The sequence below is a fragment of the Aplysia californica genome, unplaced genomic scaffold (assembly GCF_000002075.1).
Source record: "Aplysia californica isolate F4 #8 unplaced genomic scaffold, AplCal3.0 scaffold00844, whole genome shotgun sequence".
Taxonomy (NCBI): Eukaryota; Metazoa; Mollusca; class Gastropoda; order Aplysiida; family Aplysiidae; genus Aplysia; species Aplysia californica.
In genome coordinates this window covers 155761-178535 of record NW_004798114.1, presented here as the reverse complement: position 1 = coordinate 178535, position 22775 = coordinate 155761, and the positions used below count along the sequence as shown (strand labels likewise).

The 22775-nt window shown below is 38.3% G+C and overlaps 2 protein-coding genes across 3 annotated transcripts in view; one reads left to right on the top strand and one right to left on the bottom strand.

The window, feature by feature from the left end:
* Window positions 1-453: 453 nt before the first annotated feature.
* On the top strand, window positions 454-5856 carry LOC101853197 (mitochondrial fission 1 protein; the record flags this gene model as incomplete). 2 transcript variants are annotated; one of them, XM_013088964.2, is given in 3 exon segments in its annotated part: window positions 454-559; window positions 2914-3019; window positions 4958-5856. In XM_013088964.2, coding segments are annotated over 2 exon segments (198 nt in total), but the record flags the coding sequence as incomplete, so codon positions are not given.
* Window positions 5857-14144: 8288 nt separating this feature from the next.
* LOC101852963 (protein MIS12 homolog) overlaps window positions 14145-22775 on the bottom strand; it is a 13307-nt gene continuing 4676 nt past the window's right edge. The window contains exons 4-7 of the mRNA XM_005110037.2: window positions 21051-21149; window positions 19642-19776; window positions 16893-17010; window positions 14145-15154 (exon numbers count right to left, since the gene is read on the bottom strand). Coding sequence (XP_005110094.1) covers window positions 15078-15154; window positions 16893-17010; window positions 19642-19776; window positions 21051-21149 — 429 coding nt within the window. The 3' untranslated portion in view covers window positions 14145-15077. The remainder of the gene's footprint in view (window positions 15155-16892; window positions 17011-19641; window positions 19777-21050; window positions 21150-22775) is intronic.

The window sequence follows — 22775 nt, the reverse complement described above, 5'->3', positions numbered from 1 at the left end:
AGAGAGAGAGAGGTTTCCAGATATGTTTGAAAGATGAAGAACTGACAACTTTTATCGTTTTGAACCTTCACATCCTGTACCATACAGAAAGCTGCACCCAGGCCACTGAGCTCTTCTTTTAATCCACCACTTGTCTCTCTCTTTTTCTCGCTCTGTTACCTGTCTTTCTCGTTCTCTCTGTCTCTCCCTCTCTTTCTCTCATCCATATGTTCTTGTTCTACTATGTGTCATTGTGTGTCTCTCTCTAAGTTACCTCTCTCTCTTTCTCTCTCTCTCTCTGTCATTCTGTCGGTCTCTCTCTTTTTCTTTTCCACATATTTCTGTTCCACCATATGTCTTTCTCTGTCTCTCTCTCTCTGTGTCTCTCTCTCTCTTTTTCTCTTTCTCTCTCTCCTCCTCCCTTTCCTTTAGATGTTCTTCAAAACTAAATTTTTGGCCAATTTTTCTGTGCAGGAATATGAAAGAGCCCTGAAGTATACTGAAGCCATTCGGAAAATTGAACCAAACAATCGTCAAGCCCAACAGCTTGATGGTTACATTAAGGCAAAAATGAAGAAAGGTCAGTTCAAATGCTATGTCAAGAGAAAAGATAATTCTAATCTGTTCTTTCCTGATTACTTCAATCATTAATAACTATATATTTTCAGAGCTTTTTATCATGGAGGTCATAGTATTTGTTAAGCGCATCTAGAGCATTCTGTAGTGTAGAGCATGGATATACGCTGTATGAATTCAATTATTATTATTATCATTATTGTTGTTTGTTGGCAATCTGTTTCCTTTATTAGATTCAGGCTAAAACAGCACCTGGACATGGATGGCTGGTGCCTCTATAAATAAATAATAATAATAATAGATAGCATTTGTATAGCGCATATCCCCGCTCAACAGCAGGCTCTATGCGCTTTACACTATATTATTACCCCAGCAGACCATAGAACACTCCGAAACATTCTCAGCTTCCCGGGAAGCATACAGTGCGAGCAGCCGATTAAGCGCTCAAACACTAACAAACTGACAAGATCTTTCGCTGTCTATAGCCGGGTACCCATTCCCACCTGGGTGAAGTGAGGAAAATTCGTGTAAAGTGCCTTTCCCAAGGACACAACGTCGGGCCCTTGACGGGATTCGAACCCACGACCTTACGGTTGCGAGTCCGAGAGCCTAACCACTAGGCCACCGACGCCACCAAATCATTGATGGTCTGGTCTGGTCCTTTATTAGATACCACTGTCTCGATCACATCATCTTTCCCCATAGATTTCTGTACTTACTTACTACTACTACCCGTTACGCCATCTGGCGTTTAGGGCAGTGACAAAGGATCTCCAGCTCTGTCTGTTTTGGGCCTTCTTGGTCAATGGCCCCCACGAATGATTCCAGGACTTCATTTCAGACTCTACTGTGCGTCTCCAGGTCACTTTGGGTCTGCCCCTCTTGCGATTTCCTTCGGGTTTCCAGTGGAGGGCAGTCTTCCCAATAGAGTCTGGTTCTCTTCTCAGAACATGCCCAATCCATCTCCATCTTCTCCTTTTAATTATGGTGGTATAATAAACTTCTGTATAGTATTGATAAAGTCATTGGCGGACTGTACTTTGGTATCTCTACCTATTGTTATCTTGTTGCACGCAAGCAAATTCAGTTCTTTTCAAGCTTTATTCATGTCACTCTCCTTTGAGTCCTGAGCAAGTTTATTCAACTTGTCCTATTTTGAACACATTTCGCACGTACGGAGTAAACTCGCCATGAGTGATTTTTCCTGCTGAAGTAGATTTTTGAGTTTTCCAGCAAATTATAGATGTGTTGTGTTAGACTAGAGGTATCACCTCAAACAGGAATCCCCTGTCGAGGAAAACAGGAAAACGGCCATCAAGTGACGAATGGTGTGCTCGTGAGGTTTTTTTGTGTTGTTTTGTTAGTTAGTTTTTTTGGTAAGCTTTCTTTTTGTTGCTGATTTAGTGCAAGGGTAAAATGAACGAAATATTATGTAAGTAAGACGATGAATACCAAGTGCCATGGCAAAATAAACATACCGGTCGCCCCCACTAGGAGAACGAGCGACTCTTCTTTTGCAAGTTCACGTCAACGTCCATTGTTACTTTATTACAGATTAGGTAAAGAAAACAGTGACCAGTCACCTTACTTACAATTTGTGCATGAGTTGTTGGCGGGGCTTATAGGTTATGACGGGTCACACGCTTCCCTCACCAGCAGTTTAAAATTTATTGTAAGGCCTGCCTATTGGTCATCGTGGGTAAACATTCACTGGAGCGACTAACAATAACAACAGGTGAATGAATTATGATGGCCCGTCCGCAGCGTGAGGGGCCGATTCAAAATTTATGACAAAGCGTCGGGCAATGAGTGACCACGCCTGGCCGCCTGAGGCAGGTAAATTTGACAGTGGGTTGATAAAATAAGGTGGCCGCGGCCACGTTGGAACCCTGACCAATTTACACAGTTAAATTATATGGAAAAAATGCAAGGGGGAAATGGAAAGTGGCCGTTAGTACAGGTGACCGTTATGGCATGTTCAACTGTAGTCTTCTGTACAGGGGTCCTTAAGTTCAGCTCAAACAAATTCACAAATAAAAAAGCCACTGTTGCTATTGGTGTCATCAATACTGTTGTGCCTGTTTGATAAAAGTAAAAGTATCCAGCCTGTCTTTGTGAAGACTCGGCTAGGTTCTCAATGAACGGAGGCCGGCGAAGTTCGGTTTTGACGAAGTTTGTTTCTTCTATGATTGGAAGGTGCTACTGGTAGGTCTGACTCCTTTTCGATTTCTCTATTGTTCTGGTCTATAGATCTCTATTGTTTTTTCCATTTGATAAATGACTTATTGTGTCGATGTGCTTGTCTTTTTTCAAACTAACAAAACAAACCAACTGTGTCTTCTTATCCTCCGGTTACAGATGGCCTGCTGGGTATGGCTATTGTAGGTGGCGCTGTGCTGGCCCTAGGCGGCCTTGTCGGGGCCACTATTGCAGCCGTCAAGAAGAAGTAGTCCCCCCAGGCCTCGTAAGGGCTTGAGTCTTTTGGATCTTTCTCATTATTTGCTTCTCACTCAAGTTTCTAGGACGTTTATCCCTATATATATATATATATAAAGTGTTTTACACATGTGTCAGAATAAAGGAGGAAAGGAATCTTGCTCTGTCTTCGTTGTTTTTGCATGTTCCTTAGTTTTTGGCTTTCTTTCTTTGTTCTGCATTGTTTAAATTAGTGTACTATTCTATTATAAGCATATATTGATAATTTCTCTGATGGATATTCTTTTGGCATTGGTATTAGCTTATTAATTTCAGGTCTTAAAAGGGTTGTATTGTAGTCTTATATGTATCTTTATCTCAAGATTTTTGTTTGGCTGTACAGGAGAGCTGTGCTTTCTGTGTAAACTTCATGTTGTCAAGGCATAACTCCTTCACAAAGACTTTGTCACTTGGGGAGAAGGGTTACGCACTTTTAGATTATGGACACGTTGTAGAAGAAGATGCGCTTCACTTGTGTACGACTGTTGTAAATATTTATGCGTAATGGGCTGCAATGCTTTTCAACACTGAGGAGGTGGATTGAATAGTCAAATGGAATGTAATGTGTTGTGAAAGGCAGAGTGAGAATTATTATTATCATTACATCAAATGGTCCTTCTGCTGGAACAGTTTCTGATGTGAGCAGCGTATACGGTATAGTGTTGAGAAGTTAACCAAGTCAGGATGTGCTTTTCTTCTTGTTGATTTTCAAAAATTTTTTCGTGTTGTAAAATTTCAGTTTCCTTGTTTGTTGTTCTTTTCCATTGTAGTTGTAGGAATTACTATAATTACCAATATGGTGGCGTTAAGTTGTGTTGTGGGTTTCAGTTTGTAGGTTGTGGGTAGGCACAAGGTGTTTCTTTCTCTGTCCTTTCTGCCGGTTTTGTTGCTGTTTCCCAAAACTCATCATAGACTCTTAGCTGGTGGACAAAAGGTCTCATGTGTAAAAATAGCATACATGTACTAATGTAGTATAAACACCGTTTGCTGTAGAGTAGATGGAATCTTATGGGCCATTGTCGGTTAAAATTCCTGCATTTTATTTATGTTTTTTTTTTTCGGTTCAGCCCCATTATGTTCCTCAGAAATCCAGAAATCCCAGTGAATTTTCTCCATGTTGTTTACCATCCATACTTTCCCCTTTATTTTCTTTTGTATGACATTATGACATGTGTCTGTATCCTGTGGGTTTTCAGTATTTATATGCTGTGCCTATTGTGCACTGGGGGGCTGAAGGATTGTTTATGATTTGACAGACACGAGGACACGATGGTTTAGGAGATTTAAGGTTTGAGTTCCCCTCCGCAGGGTCAAACGGATCCTCTCACAACATGTTCAAGTTGCTTGGGACATTATAGTAGCTGTTTTTACTCCCACAATGACAATACCTGCTCATCCGTAGTCGACTCTATTAGTATTAGGTTATGTAAGAGATGGTATCTCTGAATTTAACATCCGTTTCTGATAAAACTGCAGCACATAGCTGTGCAGTTGACCCTGGTTTGAATCCTACAGAGATATTTTTAGACTCGGGTTGCTTGAAGAGTTCCATAGTTCTCCACCAGCTTGTGTTGTTGAGTAGAGAGAGACATATCAAATATCACTGATCAATATAAAAGCAGTCATTGAGTGCATGGAAAAAGCAATACACTCATCAAACAGAAACTAAACAAGAAAGGGAGAGAAGAGAAGTAGGACCTACAAGTAGCACAAGGAGTGTCCACGTCTTTTATGAAGGTGGATTTTCCTATTGTCAGAGATGGTGCATCTCAAAGAAACCTAATATGTTGGAAGGGGTATTTGAGCCATACCATTTCCATCCTATCCTATTTATTTATTTATTTATGTGTGTATATTTATATTTCACTCCTATGTATGCCATTGTAAAGCTTTTGTTTTCTTTTGTTTCTTTTCCTTTCTGTTACAGATGGCTTACTTGGCATGGCAATTGTTGGTGGTGCGTCTCTGGCGTTAGGCGGGCTAGTGGGTCTGGGCATTGCGTTGCTGAAAAAATGAACAGAGCCGGGCAGAGTTCTGAGTAGCCTCCCCTTTGCAGTTTTTTTTTAGGGATATAAACTTGTGTAGTTTTGTACCCACATGATACCAGAGTCCAGGAGAGATGAAGACGTTTTTTTCCGTAAAGATTTTCTTCACATTTGGATTGTTGTATGGTTGTTATATGTTATAGTTATATACAGTATAACACGGATAGCTCGAATTCGTCGGGACCGGCTTCGATAGTTCGAGAGATCCGTAGTTTGAGGGATATCTTACAAAGATAAAGAAGAAAAAACCAAATGGGGACTGCAGGCACAGTTCGACAGGTGCGTGATTTCGAGTCTTCTGTGTTCGATCTGTCCGTGTTATACTGAAATATGTATTATGTTTCATATCACACTGTGATGAACTTTTTTTCTTTTCTTTTACTTCCTTTTTAGTCTTGGTACAGTACCTGTATATATATCTATGTCTGTGATGAGTTATCTATAAAAAGATTAGATTTACTCCAAAGTGTCTCATTTTTGGTTGGAATAAATGTTTATGTTGTGAAATCAAACAATGTGAAAGATTTGTTCGGGTTCCAGACTTGGTTGTTTTCCTGTTGGCATCAGCCGCTCTCTATTCTCTGTTCTGTTCTATTTAGTAAAAGTTTTATGGCACATGCAACACAAATAGGTCCTATAACTTTTGCTCAAGATATGAAATGTAACTAGAGAGTTTAATTTAATAAATATATGAATAAATTAATAGCTCATCCTTCACTGACTGATGATGACCTATACATCCGCAGATTTTCTATAGAGGTAACACTAATAAAAGACGGAAGAGAGAAATAAGAATTATATAATATGTTTGATAGGAAAGAAAGAGCAAACTACACTTGAGCACCCGCCAACCACTTGCCACCGTTCTCTGAAGCAGTTGTACACTGTAGCCTACTTGGTCCTGTATTCTCCAAGTCAGTGTGAGATGGTCGACAGGTGTCTGTGGTGTAGTAGTTAGGCACTTTGCTGTTGCACACTGAAGATGTGAATTTGATTCCTCAGTGGGGAAGTAATTTTATGGATTTTCTCCGTCTTAGAGTTGAGATGTATCCCACTCTTAGTTTAGTCTTAGTAGAGGTTTTACGGCGCTCGCAACTGCATAAGGTCATAGGAGCGCCAGAAGATTAGAGGTGTTGTTACAAGAGAGTAACAAACATAAAAAAGAAAAAGGGGAGATAAGGACGATATATGTTTGAGAGGAAAGAAAAAGCAAACCACACCAGAGCACCCGCCAACCACCCATGTATCCCACTCTGCCTTGGCTGGCCCTCACCACAGGCAGGGTCAGTCAGTGCAGCCAGTCTCCTAAATGTTCAAAATTCTTTTGGTAAGGGTGTAAAAGACTTTCTTTCTATCATTACTATCAATCTTCCATTTATTGACGAGAGGTTGTGGAACAAGTAGAGATCAGGTACTTCTGTCTACAGTAAAGTTACTGTGCACATTAATTTTTACACCGATTAGTTCTTTTTTTTTTCTTCTATGGTGTGATATTTAAAAATGCTCATTATTAATGACACTGTTTCTATTGATAAATTTTTTCTCATTTGGTTTAAAGATTAATTTTGAATTAAATAATTAATATTTTTGCTTTGGCTACGTACCGAAACCTTGGGCCTGCTTTTCTCTGAGATTCAGCTGACTTTAAGTGTGTAATTTGATATAGAATATGTGATCAATTTGGTCCAAATGTTTAATATTTTACTGTTGTTTGTCTTTGACATTGGTAAATACAAGTCACATGTTAACAATATATACATTAATTTTAGATGGCAGAAAATGTCTCTGTTGTCCGTAACAGTATATTAGATATGTAGTAAATGACTATATATATATTTATTTATTTTATTTTAGGCATCAGGAACTGTTGAGTTCTTTTTTGTGAGCTTTGATTTATCCAGTGAGTCTTCAAAATTTTGCCATTCTTTTATTGCATTATTTCTTTATTTACAGAACAGAATCTTTTGTGGCATCATATAAAACAATGTACCCAAGTAGTATCTATCTTGTTTTATGTACCGTATCTTACGCAAGAGCTTTTGTCGTGTTGTCTGAGACTTGTGTGTCTATACTGTAAAGGCTAATCATAATTATACATTTGTTTTATGACAGCAGTTTTTATAAACTAAATTAAACTGGGAAATTATGTTGTGTAATTCAGTTCATTTCCTCGCAAAATCATCAGTGTTTTTGGGAAAACAAATGTGGGTGTTTTTACACCCCCATTGGGCACAATTTAGCTTGTTTAGGAGGCGGACATCACTGACTGGCTCCGTCGTTTGATGCAAGAAAAATTCTGAAATTATGCAAACTGAACACAAAGATGTGAAATTATGCGATTCTGGTAATTTTAACAACGAATGATAAAGGAAAATATTCAGAAATTATGCAAAAAAATGATCAAATTTTGCTAAATCATGCGGGGTGCATAAAACCACGGGGACAGTCAGGGCCAACCTGTCCTGAGAGAGATACATCTCAGCAGAAGAGTGAGAAAGACAGAGATATTTGATAAAAATTTTTCTCATTTAGAAATCAAACTCAAGTCTCCTGCATGCGACAGCGAAGCGCCTAACTGCTACACCATAGATGCCAGTTCATGTTTTATCACTGTGTACTAGATCGTTTTGTTGATATTTATTTCTTTTATGACCAAGAAACTGAAAGTGGTGAAATGAGGTACATTTGTATAGAAGTAGAAGGCTCACATCTCTCTCAATGTATAACCTTTTCAAACTTTACAAATGTGAAGCATGTTTGCCCTTGTCAAATGAAAAGAAGAAGAAAATGAAATGTGTTCATTGATGTAGCGTGGAATTTGTTTGGTTTCATGTTGTGTCTCCCTCACCTTTTGTACAAATTTTATCATTGGCCAGCTGTTCAAATGTGCTAACAGTAACCCCAACATTTGGAACATTTTTTTGTTCCAGATCTTTCTTTATCTGTGGTATATTTTTGCGCGTGCTCAAGAAAGTCTGTGTTGAAATTCTAGTTCAAAATATTGAATAAAAACTAAAAGCACAAAAAAATACTTGATAAAAGAATGTAACTAACAGTTCTTTCTCCTGTAAAATTTTGCTTTTGGGGCCTAATTTAGTAATTAGTACATTTTAACAATTCGTTGACGTTATTTATCCTGTAGCTTTTCAGCTGAAGTGTGAGGGTACCGTAATGTGAGGTTCACTTTTCTTTGAGTTGGTGGAAATCTTCAGACCTACTCCGTGCGCTCCTTTGATGAAGAATTTGGTGAAAAAGAGAATCTCTTTTGTCTTTTCTTCCCTCTTCATGTGTCTTCCTCATATACCTTCTCTCTCTTTATAATATATATTTTACTATTATGTGTTCTTCCTTATGTTTTTTTTTTTAGATTAATACTATAACAGGTATAATAATATATAGTAGAGTCCTCTCAAATCAAACATGGTTAATCAGAAAAAGGTGGCAGACAGAAAGAAAATGAAATCCCAAAATATTTTTACTCTCTAACCTGGAAACCAAGCTGAACCGAAGAAAATCCAGAGCCCCTGGAATTTTGGTTTAAGCGGACTCCACTTTATGCTATTCTTATTGCTCTTCCTAATGGACTTTATAATCTATAGATTAAATACTGATACTAGTGATACATTAATAAATGTAAATGAAGAAATATGCTCTTTTGCAAAGTTGTGAAGCTTAAAGGAAGCTCATCTTCTATATCATTTCCTATTCAATTCAAGTTGGTACAGTTGTATATTTACGTGTTGTTGTACACATGTGTTTTTATTAGCCATCTTGTGAGATTGGAATCATCAACTCTCTATACTTTATGAGGAAATTCTCTTGAGCTTTCATTTTTACTTACAAGTTGGTGGGCCGGGGGAGAAGGAGAAGTACTTCGACACAATAATATGGGTCATTTAGTGCTAGGAAAAAGCGTGATAAAAACACAGAAAGAACTGAGGGGTGGGGAAGAAGTAGGATTTATCAGGGGCACCCTCCAACGACTTGCGGTACATTTCCAGTGTTTTAATGCCAAAATGCAATTATCTATGGTTAGCCTCAGCGTTAACGATAAAGAAGATTATGAAAGTTTGGAAATGTACTTACTATTTTCAGTCTCCGGCTATTTGCTTCAGTGTTCCATGTGTAAGGCTACATGTCTGTATATTGTACTCTATGCCTCTATCTCTTCGTGCTATCGCTGTGAGGATGCTGACAACTCAGTCAGCCTTCTCTTAACCCTCCAAGTGTCGATGGCTGATTAAGTTGGCTGCAAGTTTCATTCTGTGGTGTTGGGGCCGATTTAATTGGCCGTAATTCGAGTCGCTATTTCTGTTCGTTTATCCTGTTTTGTTTATTGCCAAGCTTTTCAACTCTCTCGCAAGTGAGCTGTATTTCCTATTTTCATTTTTCTCCCGATAATGTATAGGTTTATGGCTTTTGCTTGCTTGTCTGCCTGTTCTCAAACATTTTCAACATACGTTGAAATCATACGTGTATTAGTTTCCTCTGACACCCCAGGCTATGTGTTAGCGTCACTTGGTTGAGTGTTAATGTAGGCCCTACTTGTTTGTTTCTCTACCGCGAGGCACAGATGAAGATTCATGAAAATTATAGGTGATGCTTGTTCTTTGTTTCTTCTCTATTGCAAGTCCCAGTTGAAGATTCATGATGGTAAATTCTATGTGGTGCTTGTTCTTTGTTTCTCTATCACAAGGCGCAAATCAAGGTTTATGACCAATTCTATGCTTTTAGTACTACTGTAGTAAAATGTTTCACCGTTTCCAATCTCAGCTCAGATATGACATTTTACGTTTTGCTTGGTACATTTTGAATTTCTCACAGCTATTTTTGTAGCCTTCTCCAGAGGTGTTTTGTCTTTTTCACTTAATGTCTAGTTTGCTTTGATGCCTTGGTGGGTCTGGCTTATAATAAAGTCACAGGGGTCATAGTTTTTATGTTTTTTTTTCTACCATTAGTACTACTACTACTAGTATGATGATTAGTAATGAGGATGACAATAATCCTGAAAGTTGAGAAATATCTTTACGGCACCTGTGGAGGTGAACAGAAAACTACCAAGTTTGAGTTTCTCCGATTGTTGACCCAGTCTAGCACTTTTTCACTACTTGGGTGTAGGAAGTCAGTTCACTTGGAAAAATCATCTATATTTTGTCTTTTCTGTTGTAAGACTTTATTATACACAGACCCACACTGTTGACTATGCTGATGATAATAAATATTTGTGCAATTATTGACATACGTGGTGTTCGAGTGTGTCATGTTATGATTACAGGGGACATACAAGAGCCGTTTTTTTCTATAATTTTGAGATAATCCACGGAAGCTTCCTGACCTTACAGTTTATTAACAACATAACATTTTAGAGGGGGAAAAATGACTTTGTCCATGTTAAAAGGAAAGGATATTTTCTATCTTTTTCTCTTTTGACTAAGTTTGAAGTTTCAAGCTTAAAAATTATGATTTCTCCAAATTAGCAAAATGGGACTCATCTGTCCCCTGCAGCTTTCATATTTTTAAACCACAGAGTCCTTTTTTTCTTTGGCTGCCTATTGCTAAAGATAATAAACTCATTGTACATCGCTATAGATCTTATACAAGTCAAGCCACTCCTCCTATATATCTGCTGTCATCTTTGAATGTGCAGTATATGCAGTATGTACAGTTTTCACAGGAGAGCCAAAAAACTGAATGTTTTTACAGAGAAAGCATTCAGCTTTAAAATAAATTTATTGTCAAAACTGTATACTTATAAAGTAAAGATATTGACTTGGGACGTTTGCAAACAGTTTGCTTTCTTGGCAACAACATTCAGTTTTTTGGCTCTCCTCATGTAAAATTGCAACTGTAGCGGCACCCGCTGCAACGGGACCATCCCTACAGCGTGAACTTACCGGAGTCCCCCTTTTTTTGTATGTAAACTCAATTACCTGTGCTCGGGTATAACGGGGTAAGGAAAGGTCCGAACTTGGATACAGCGATTGGAAAGTCCAGTGATGAGTGAGGTGGGGCAGGCGGCAGAGATAGATGGTACGGAGGGATGCGCTACGCAAACCACTCCGCCAACAGTGATGTGCCATAGGCCTAGCGCTGTTAGGCTAAAAAAGTAAAAGAAAAGGAGAGCTTGTAGTGTGTGATTTTTCTGTAATTCCCCTTTGCGTTCCTAGAACGGGAACTTGCTTACAGCAGGATTTTGCTTCTGGAACTAAAAGTCCCGCTTTAGCCGTGTTCTACTGTATAGTATACTGTACTTTAAAAAATGACTGCAGATATCTGAGATACTTAAACCACAAAAACTGCCAGTGGCGATATCAAATGTCACAGAGCATTTGAGATGCATATTTTTAGGATTTGATCTGCCTGGTAAATCAGAACAGTCAGGCACAGATCACGTGAACAAGGAAAACTTGAAATCATTGATAACTTGTACAATTTGCCATTCCCTAACTGTTATTTCTTTACTTTTTTATATCCGTTAACCCGAATTATTGAAGTGTGAAACACATTTGTCAATCCCTGACGCATTTAATTTATCAGTGCCAGACTGTATTTTTAGAGAGTAGTGTGTTGGGTAAATCAGTATCTATATCTGTCTCCGCAGTTTCATGCAAAAAAAAATTATGAAATTATGCAAACTGAGCCCCAAAATGTGAAATTATGCGATGCTGTTAATTTTAACAAAGAAAGAAGAATGATAAAGGAAAATAATAAGAAATTATGCATAAAACCACGGGGACATCTATATATATATATACAAAGTATTGGAGCAAATATTGTGCCAAGAGAAGAATGAAAACAACATGCTGGAAGTTTGATGGTAAGTGTATGCTGTATTGATCGTAGAAACATCCACACATTCCAATCATACCGCAAGTTCATGCATGAGAAGATTTTGCTTTTATTATTCTTATTAGAGGGTTTTACGGCGCTCCCAACTGCATAATATAAGGTCATATGAACGCCAAGGGGTGGGTGTCAGCAGAGAAGTCTTTACAGGGAATCAGACTTAGACTGCTCACCTCTCTAGCTTCAACAGCACAAGGTCTGCTTCGACTATCAAGGCACCCTAAAATAGCAGGTCACAAGAGAGTGACAAACATACAAAAGAAGTAGAGGAAAATGACAATAGTAAGGATCAGGATAGAAAAAGCAGCAGTTCCCTGTTGTAGATCAGGCACAGTTATGAGCATGACATGAGTCAGCCCATTTACAATTCTACTACTATGCTTGAACGAGAAATGTCCCCCCTTTGGGAATGGCCTAAAGACACTTCGGTCAGTGGTACTGCCCCCCCGGGGGGGGGGAGATTTTGCTCTGACCTGTATAAATACTGTAGAACTGGGAGAGTCTAGATGTAGAAGGAAATGTTCTGTTCACTTGGACAAGGCCTCTCTGTGCACTAATCATTTGTTTGTTTGAGTAAAGAGAAGTGCATCAATGTAATAGCATAATAATAAATAGTAGTCATCTTAGGGCTGGGAAAAAGTAGGACACACAGACAGGAACGAGAGGGAAAGTGAAGAAGTAGGATCTATCAGTGACGCCGCCCAACCACCTGCGTGCAGTAATTTACAAAATGTTATGTCATGTTTTGTCATTATGGTATGAAGCTTATAAAGCCATAGTCAGCTGGAAAATTCTGGACTCAAAGACACCAAGAAAATGGTTAATGTTCTGTTGCATCATTCATCTTGAGTACACATTTCATTCTTTCAAGGAAAGGTACAGCATACAAACTGGTAAAGTGATAACCTTTTCCATATCCATAGTGTGCAGTGCTGTATGTAAACACTCTGTATAGAATAATACATGAACAGTCTGACAATTTTCATTCTCATATTTAATGACACTGATAATGATAACAACAATGATAATAGATTGCATATTTACACAGGGCATATCTCAACTAAATAGTGGGCTGAATGCACATAATGTTGTTTTGTTACCCCGACAGGCCCAAAAATATTATGCAACATTTTTAGTTTTTCTGGAAGCATTCAGAGCAAGCTGTCATTTTACAGGCACTCAAACACGAACATGCTGACAAGATATTCCCAAAGAATCTGCTCACAGAGAAGACAGAACAACACAAACAAGTACTACTACTACTAGGCTGTGCGGTTCACTCTGTGACTGTCATCTCAACAAAGGGGGATGGACGAAAGGATGAGGAAATTGAAATACAGATTAGCTCCTACACTGAACCTTTGCTGCCATGGGTGTCATATTCATAGTGAGTTAAATTTATGCTTCGCATAAACTGACTTCCAATTCTAGGTTTCTGTGCTTTAAAGTCAGTAGACGGTATACGTAAAGTGTATGTCAATTCATTCATTTTTTAAATGCTATGATCTCAAAATTTTTCATGAAGAATTGTTGAAAAGAATAAATCCAATAAGATAAACAATGCTACTTAGGACAAAACATACTCAATTCTTCAGCAAAGGAAACAATAAAGTAGAAAAATACATCAAGGGTGTCAGTCAAAAACAAAAATGGTAATTAGTGAAATACATGAATTTACTAACCGTGATCTACAATGCATAATGTCAGAAGACAATACTCTGCATTATGTATTAATGAAGTATTAACCTAGGAGCAAAATCATTGCATACAAAAATAAATAAACAACCTTAAAATTCCATTGGATTATACAGAGAAATTGGCAGAAACAAAAGTTTTTTCCTCGGTGTAGATGTGTAGAGGGAGTATGTCAACTGACATGATTCAGTCTTTTACAAGAATAATTTTGACAACAACATGGTTAAGTTACATCCCGACATGGTGTAGATCTAGTTGTGTTGGGCCAAAAGGTTTTTGAAACTTACTGAAAACAGTAGCGGCAAAAAATCCTACCCAGTGAAACTGGCAAATATATATCTGAGACAGCATAGTGAAATCAGGCACTTGTCACAATATAGAAATCGGCCTTTTTCCGTCAGTTTAGAAATTTTTATTGAATATTTATTTATTGGCTCAGTCTCTTTTAATACTTTTATGTCCATATAAAAACACATTTCCATGTGAATTTTACTGAAAAACATTGATTAAAGGCACTAAATATGTCATTTTTATGTTTGGAGTTACCAAACTTTGGCAGCCATTTTCATGCTAATTTCACCACTGAAACCAGGTGACCTCACATCCTTCATATCGCAAATGTCTGATCCAAGATAGATGGATATTTAATACATTGGAAGCAAGGCAAATAAATCAGCTTTCAGATGATACTAATAACTCCACATGCCCCATAATTGGCGAGCATCTGATTCCAATGTGTCGTGGCACACACACACACATATAAAACAAAGTAATTGAGCACAACCTTAGATTTCATTGAATCTGAGTGTTTGTTATAAGAAAGATGTGGCTAATGCAAGCATTTTAAAAATCGATAATGATAGCGACATATTGTTCTGATTGTGTCCTTGTGTGAGTGTAAAGAGAAAGAATCAATGGTTCCTCAATCAAAGTGCTTGCTTCTCTCTTTCTACATCTCCGTACACTATTTCCAGGTTTTCTTGAACAAATGTCTAAGGAAGTTACAGAGGATCAGATTGATAGACAGGGTCACCAATGAGGAAGTGTTAAGGAAAATAAGACAGATACCAGTCAGAGATCAGGTAGGAAGAAGGCGGTGGTGATGGATTTGGAAGTCAGACAGCTGCATAGCAAAGAGAGTGTTGGATTGGAATCCAAGGGGTAAAAGATCAAGGGGAAGGCTGCGTGGAACCTGGAGAAGAATCACAGAATTGATGTACAGAAATGTGGGAAGACATGGAATAACATCAAGAGGCTAGTCCAGGATAGAGAGTGGTGGAAAGGGTTTGTCCGTGGCCTATATCCTGGTGCAGGGTGAGAAACGCAACGATGATGATGATGACACTATTTCACTGAAGAAGAAAAAGAATTATTTACAAAAGACTACAAGATTTAGCGACACTGATCTGGATCGATAACAACGACATAACAACAACAGCAACACAGATGACTTGTGCCAGATCAGGTCCCCTTCCTGTCAGAAACGGCGCGACTCAACAAATCACTGTAGTAGGAGAGGTAATCCTTCATGTCTCCAGCTGTGAAATACAAGAAGAGAAAAAAATTCAAACAAAAGCTTTGCTACATTTTTTTTCTTGTACAACATATATATATATAATAAATACCACTGCCTGATTACGGTATCTGATTACGTGTAATTTATGTCAAACATTTTGCACCGGAATGGAATCAACGTGCAATTGGGTGAAATGTACACATTGGTGTCATCGCAAGGGCAGAGAGAAGTCATCTTATCCCTCAGCACTGTCCTCGCTTACTATCCTTAAGAGCTCAGACAAGGCAATATGCTACACCACAGGAGAAAAACAGCACACTTTGTCAAATTTGAGAACATGATAATAATAATATAAAAAAATAGCATTTGCATAGCGCATATCCCTGCTGGTTAGCAAGCTCTGTGCGCTTTACACCATTTCAATACCCCAGAAGACCATGGAACACTCAAAAACATTCTCAGCTTCCCGGGAAGCACACAGTGCAAGCAGCTGATTAAGCGCTCAAACACTAACAAACTGAGAAAATCTTTCATGGTCTATAGCTGGGAACCCATCTCCACCTGGGTGAAGTGAGGAAAATTTATGTGAAGAGCCTTTCCCAAGGACACAATGTCAGGCCCCTGACGGGATTCAAACCAACTACCTTATTTATGGTTGCGAGTCTGGAGAGCTTAACCACTAAGCAACCGACGCCACCATGGGCTGGCATTGCTTCAACGGTTCCAGCAAGCAGGTACCATGTCTCTTCCTATCTCTAGTCTAGTCCCATGCTCTGTTTTGTTTTAGTAGAGGTTATATGAGCGCCAAGGGGTGGATGTCAACAGAGAAGTCCTTACAGGGAATCAGGCTTACTCTGCTCACCTCTCTAGCTTCAACAGCACAAAGTCTGCTTCGATTATCAAGGCACGCCGGAAATAGCGGGAAACAAGTGTGACAAACATACAAAAGAAGTAGAGGAAAAATGACGATAGTAAGGATTAGGAAAGAAAAAGCAGCAGTTCCCTGCTGCAGTTCAGGCACAGTTATGAGCATGACATTGATGAATCAGCCCATTTACAATTACAACTCTACTGTGCATAACAACATGGTTAATGTCCCCCCTTTGGGAATGGCCTAAAGACACTTCAGTCAGTAGCACCGCCCAATTGGGTGACTTCACTTGCAACACAGGATAGTTGGACACATTTCAAAAGAGACATAGTGTCTCTCAAAAAGCTGTGTGTGGCAAATCTGCAACAGCAAATCCGTTGGTGATTTATTTTCCAACCATTGTACCGTAACAGTTTCTATCCTTGATTTTTTTTCAATCTTTTTAATTTGTTGTCATATCGGTTGACTCATATCATGGATGTGTTGAACACATAATTTGTCAATCCATGATGTGTTTGAGTCGTCTGTACCAGACTGTAGTTTCCATATGTTATTAAATCATAGTGACAATGCTGCGACGTGAAAATTCACTTGTGACGCCTTTGGTTCCCCTCTACACCCAAAACAATGCACGCCAGTCAGACATTTACACACATATTTGTAAAAAAGAAAACCTTTCTATCTTCTTTCGGGTGTCAGTATTGGCCACACGTGTCATTATTTTATCATAGAATAAGAAAGAGAAGCTAACGGACAGAAGCTATTTTGTGCCCCTTGAAATTTTCGTAAGAACAGCGTCTGCCTTAGACTTCGAACTCGCTTTTTCTTTCCCTTGATGACCAAGTTTTTAGACGGAAACCGCCATATGTATAAAATCACAGGGATTTACCGCTCATTCCAGAAAGCTTTCCCTCTGACGACATTTTCTCTGAAAGTTCATCCAATGCAGTCTGGAGAGCCTGAGAGTCCTCAATGTGTTTACTTAACTGAGCGTTGGCAATCTTCACCTGAGGAGGACACAAAATGTGCAACAAAAACGTAGACTTTACCAAACACGAACACACACAGCACGAGGTTCGACCTGTCTGCTTGTCATCCCCATCATCGTTGCCTTTCTTACCCTGGATCAGGGTAAAGGCCACAAACAGACAATTTCCACTTTTCCCTATGCTGGGCTAGCTCCTTGATGTTATTCCATGTCTTCCCACTTTTCTGTCCATATCCCCGCTCAACAGCAGGCTCTATGCGCTTTACACTATATTATTACCCCAGCAGACCATAGAACACTCCGAAACATTCTCAGCTTCCCGGGAAGCATACAGTGCAAGCAGCCGATTAAGCGCTCAAACACTAACAAACTGACAAGATCTTTCGCTGTCTATAGCCGGGTACCCATTCCCACCTGGGTGAAGTGAGGAAAATTCGTGTTAAGTGCCTTTCCCAAGGACACAACGTCGGGCCCTTGACGGGATTCGAACCCACGACCTTACGGTTGCGAGTCCGAGTTGATGTTATCCCATGTCTTCCCACTTTTCTGTCCATCAATTTCTGTGACTCTTCTCTAGGTTCCACGAGGTCTTCCCCTTGATCTTTTATCCTGTGGGTTCCAACCCAACTGTCTGCTTATGTGATAACGTGAATGTAGCGAATGTAAGTATGTGATAACGTGAATGTAGCGAATGTAAGTATGTGATAACATGAATGTAGCGAATGTAAGTATGTGACAACGTGAATGTAGCGAATATAAGTATGTGATAACGTGAATGTAGCGAATGTAAGTATGTGATAACGTGAATGTAGCGAATGTAAGTATGTGATAACATGAATGTAGCGAATGTAAGTATGTGACAACGTGAATGTAGCGAATATAAGTATGTGATAACGTGAATGTAGCGAATGTAAGTATGTGATAACGTGAATGTAGCGAATGTAAGTATGTGATAACGTGAATGTTGCGAATGTAAGTATGTGATAATGTGAATGTAGCGAATGTAAGTATGTGATAACGTGAATGTTGCGAATGTAAGTATGTGATAACGTGAATGTTGTGAATGTAAGTATGTGATAACGTGAATGTTGCGAATGTAAGTATGTGATAACGTGAATGTTGCGAATGTAAGTATGTGATAACGTGAATGTTGCGAATGTAAGTATGTGATAATGTGAATGTTGCGAATGTAAGTATGTGATAATGTGAATGTTGCGAATGTAAGTATGTGATAACGTGAATGTTGCGAATGTAAGTATGTGATAATGTGAATGTTGCGAATGTAAGTATGTGATAATGTGAATGTTGCGAATGTAAGTATGTATGTTCATTCACTTGTGTTTTGTGTTGAGATTAAGTAAGGTATTGTAAAGCACCTAAAACTGTAGTTTACGGGAGTGGGCACTTAAGAAATTATCCACATTATCATTATCATTATTATTAGATGATGAAGGTAGACTTTTTAACAAACTTAATGGCAGATAAAAAGCACTGCTCAAATCATATAACCTAAAGGAGAGGACATAAGTTGAAATGAACGACAAGTTACAGAACATCCAGTTTTCTTAAAGATCTGACAAAAAGAGTTTCGGAAAAAACTGTAACCTTTTTTTATGAAATGTCTCTAAATTTAAACAAACAACAATGTAGAGCAGAGTGAAGTCAAAAGTCATAAAGAAAAAAAAACCCTACCAAAACTAACCCCCCCCCCCCAAAAAAAAAAAATAATTTAAAAAATGATAGACATATGTCCCCTTTTACAAAAACAACAAAAAACCTCAATAACAAATTGAACATAGGGGAAAAAAAATTGACTGTGAAACAAAAAGCAAGACAAATGAACAAGCTTTAAGATGATATCAATAACTCAATTAGCTCAATACGCCCCAAAATTGACTTTTGAAGGAGGCATGCGCCGCCTGGTATGAGAGGTAAAATTAGCAAGAAAGCGGCTGCCAAAGTCTGGTGACTTTAAAAGCTTGAGCATCCGTTGAGACTGAAAAATGTTCATTTTTTGTGCCTTTAGTAATGCTTGTCTGTAACATTCACACAGGCACGTTTTTCTTAAAGACTTAATAAAAGGTGTCGACAAAAAAAAAAAAAAATTGTCCAACGTCCAGAAAAATTCCGCTTTCTTTGATTTCACTGTTTTGACAAGAGCTTTTCAGATTTCGCCACATTGCCTCACATATTGTGGAAAGAAAACACGTTATGACTGCTTCGTAAAGACTCCACCAAACACCATTTTGAAAAGTGACGCATGACAGATTCTTCCACTGAGCAGTCAATTACAATTATGAGTGAATATAGAAGTCTCGTCAACGCCACACATTATGCGTGTGGTGTGAGAATAAACAGTGGGTGTGTGTTTCCGTGCCAAGTTTATGTGCGAGAAAGACTTTAGGACTATTACAGTAGAAGCAATAATATTAATAATAATAATAATAATACTATGTGTAAGACCAATGCACCACGTAATTCAATTAATTACGTTGGAGAAACTTTTTTACATTCCATTTTAAATTTTATTGATTTCTTCCCCTCTCTCTCCCTTTACTAATATTGTTTCTTGTTCTTTTTTAAAGCAGGAAGGGTTAAACAATCTGAAATCAGAGGAAATCTGAAACATTTACGTCCCTGACACACTCACAGCCACAATCTTTTGCTTGAGCTCCCGTTTCTTCTCCTCCATCCCATTGTCTGCCGCCCGCTCCTCTGTCTGGCACCGGTCCTCTGGGAGGACCACGTCGTCGGGGATCGTGAAAATGTTCTTCAGCAAGAAGTGCTGAGAAATATTTCCATTCAATATATGAATATAATCATAACAGACAACACCAAACAATTTGAAAAATTACCTACCATTAACATTACCTACCAATTAATGTTTGATTCAGTATCTAACTCTATTAAAAACTATAATCAAAAAGACAAACGTGTCATGATGCGGTGGAATCAGGCGCTCGTCAGTTTTTGGGCATGTTAAATTTGTCTTGCTTTCAATGAAAAAATAATAATCTGTCTTGAACAGAAGTCGAAATATTTCCCATTGAAGAAGGTAAGGGGTCGCCTGTTTTCGGAGGTAAATTTATTGAGAAAATGGCTGCCAAACTTTGGTAATTTCCATAGCTTGAGAGTCTTTGGGAAATTAAAATTTGCAATTTTTGTGTTTTTAATCAAAAGGTTTTCAATATAATCCACACAGTTGTTTTTAAATTGACATAAAAGGTGTTTAGCGGAAAAAAAACAAAAATTCGAACCCCCCCCCCCCCCCAAACAACTAACTAGTGGAAAAATGCTGTTTTCTTCAATTTAATTATTTTGACGAGCACCTGATTTCTTCACAATGCCACACAAATTGCCCCCCCGCCCCTCTCCAATATTACTAATATCAGGATAGAGTTTAAAGATTTTTGATTGAACTATGGACAAAAAATGTCTTAACACTTTGTTTCCCACTGACACAGGAATTTTGAAAAGGTGTTCACCTTCACCAAGGCATATTAACCCCCCCCCCCCCAAAAAAAAAAAGCCAACCTATCCTATTTTACCTCATATTAGTCATGTTCATCATCTCTTTAATGCAGTGAAGTATTTTATATTTATATTATAGTAGAGGGTTTTACGGCGCTCGCAACTGCATGAGGTCATATGAGAGCCAAGGGGTGGGTGTCAACAGAGAAGTATTTACAGGGAATCAGACTTAGACTGCTCACCTCTCTAGCTTCAACAGCACAAGGTCTGCTTCAACTATCAAGGCACCCCAAAATAGCAGGTCACAAGGGAGCGACAAACATACAAAAGAAGTAGAGGAAAATGACAATAGTAAGGACCAGGAAAGAAAAAGCAGCAGTTCCCTGTTGTAGATCAGGCACAGTTATGAACGTGACATGAGTCAGCCCATTTACAATTCTACTATGCTTGAACGAGAAATGCCCCCCCTTTGGGAATGGCCTAAAGACACTTCAGTCAGTGGCACTGCCCTGGGGGGTGCAGTGAAGTAACAAGAGAGGAGCAGTGTGCAAATGACAAAAATGTAAGCACTACACTGTCTTATTTTACCTCAAGCACATCAAATATGCGAGATACATCTTTGTCAATCTTCTGTCCGACAGCGTGCCGAGCTGACCGCAGTTCCTTCTCCGTCACTGCATCGGGGTACTGAGAACGACAACAAAAAATGAATGTGTAAGTAAAATAATACATAACACGGATAGGTCGGTAGAACACAGAAGACTCGAAATCACGAATCCGTTGAACTGTACCTGCAGACTCATTGTTTTTTCTTTCTTCTTTATTTTTGTGAGATATCTATCGCATCGAACTACGGATTCCTTGAACTACCGAGGCCGGTACCGATGAATTCGAGCTATCCGTGTTATGCTGTATAAAGCTGACCGGCTCTAACAGCCACCCGTATAAGACTAATAAGAGAATCACCTGTACAAACAACTACCTTTCATTTCCCCCCTTGTTTTTTTAACGTTATAATGACATTGTGTAGGCTGTAAGACAACTACCTGTCTAAGACTAAGACGTCTACTTTTCTCCTCAATAATGGGCGGCTGCCTTAGACAATTACAACTACAATAAAAGGTGACAAACAATCACTGAGAAGAGGATCAAATAGTCTCCAAAATAAGGCTGCTTATGGTATAAAACAAAACATTGTGGAAGTCGATTGTGAATTTTACAAGTTTCCCCAGAACAAGTGAACAGAGTTACTTAATATATATCTAGCATCTGCATTTGTTGCCATTTTTTTGTTTCAAAAGTTGCCACAAAAAAAGCAACAGTTGCCATTAATTTTCAAGCTTTCAACTCTATGTGACGACGTACATATATGGCAATATGTTGATGGAGGTAACTTAATTTAAAGCACCAGAATTTCTTGAGCTCTGTATTAAGCATCCAGAATATCATTTGTAGCCACACAGAGTGTAAAATCGTGAAAAATAAAGGTTTCACAACAGAATGAAATCAAAATTAGAACAGCACATAAACAACCACAAAGATTAACTAAGTGTTCACCTTTCTGATGATTGGCAGTTTTAATCCTAAACGTGTGTAATTCAAGAAAAAGTAGGCCTATCGGATATTACATGCAAATTATGGAATCGCACACAAGGGGCTTGCTAATGTCAGTGTACGGTTTTGGTGGAGACACGCTCTGACATAACACATTTAAATATATATACAAAGGTAGGAACTACATCAAATTAAATGACAGTACGTTATATAAACACACATAAAAAAAGAAAAACAACAACACATCAGAACAATAACGAGAAAAAAAATTAACACACCAACAACTTAAAACACAACAAAGAAGGAAAAAATAAAAGGGGAACAGCAATATAAATAGTATGTAATGTACTTATATTCTGCACATAAAAATAACAAATCAACGTGGAGTCAACAAGTGAGAAAGAGACAAAGTGAAGCTGGAGTGAAAATAAACTTTCTTTCTAAAAGTAAAGAGATTCGGTTTCTTTTTCTTTCTTTTTTTCTATTTTAAGAAATTTCTATCCCCTGGAGGTGTTTTTTTGTTTTGTTGAAAAATACCCAAATAGCGTCCGCGATTCACAGACCAAAAAATGCCAAAAATAAACTTTCTTTCTAAAAGTAAAGAGATTCGGTTTCAATTTCTTTTTTTTTCTATTTTAAGAAATTTTTATTTCCCCGTGGTGTTTTTTTTGGTTGAAAAATACCCAAAATGCCAAAAATCGCGGCCGTGATTCGCTGGTTGCGGCCGAGACAAATGCAGATGCTAGATAGATATATATA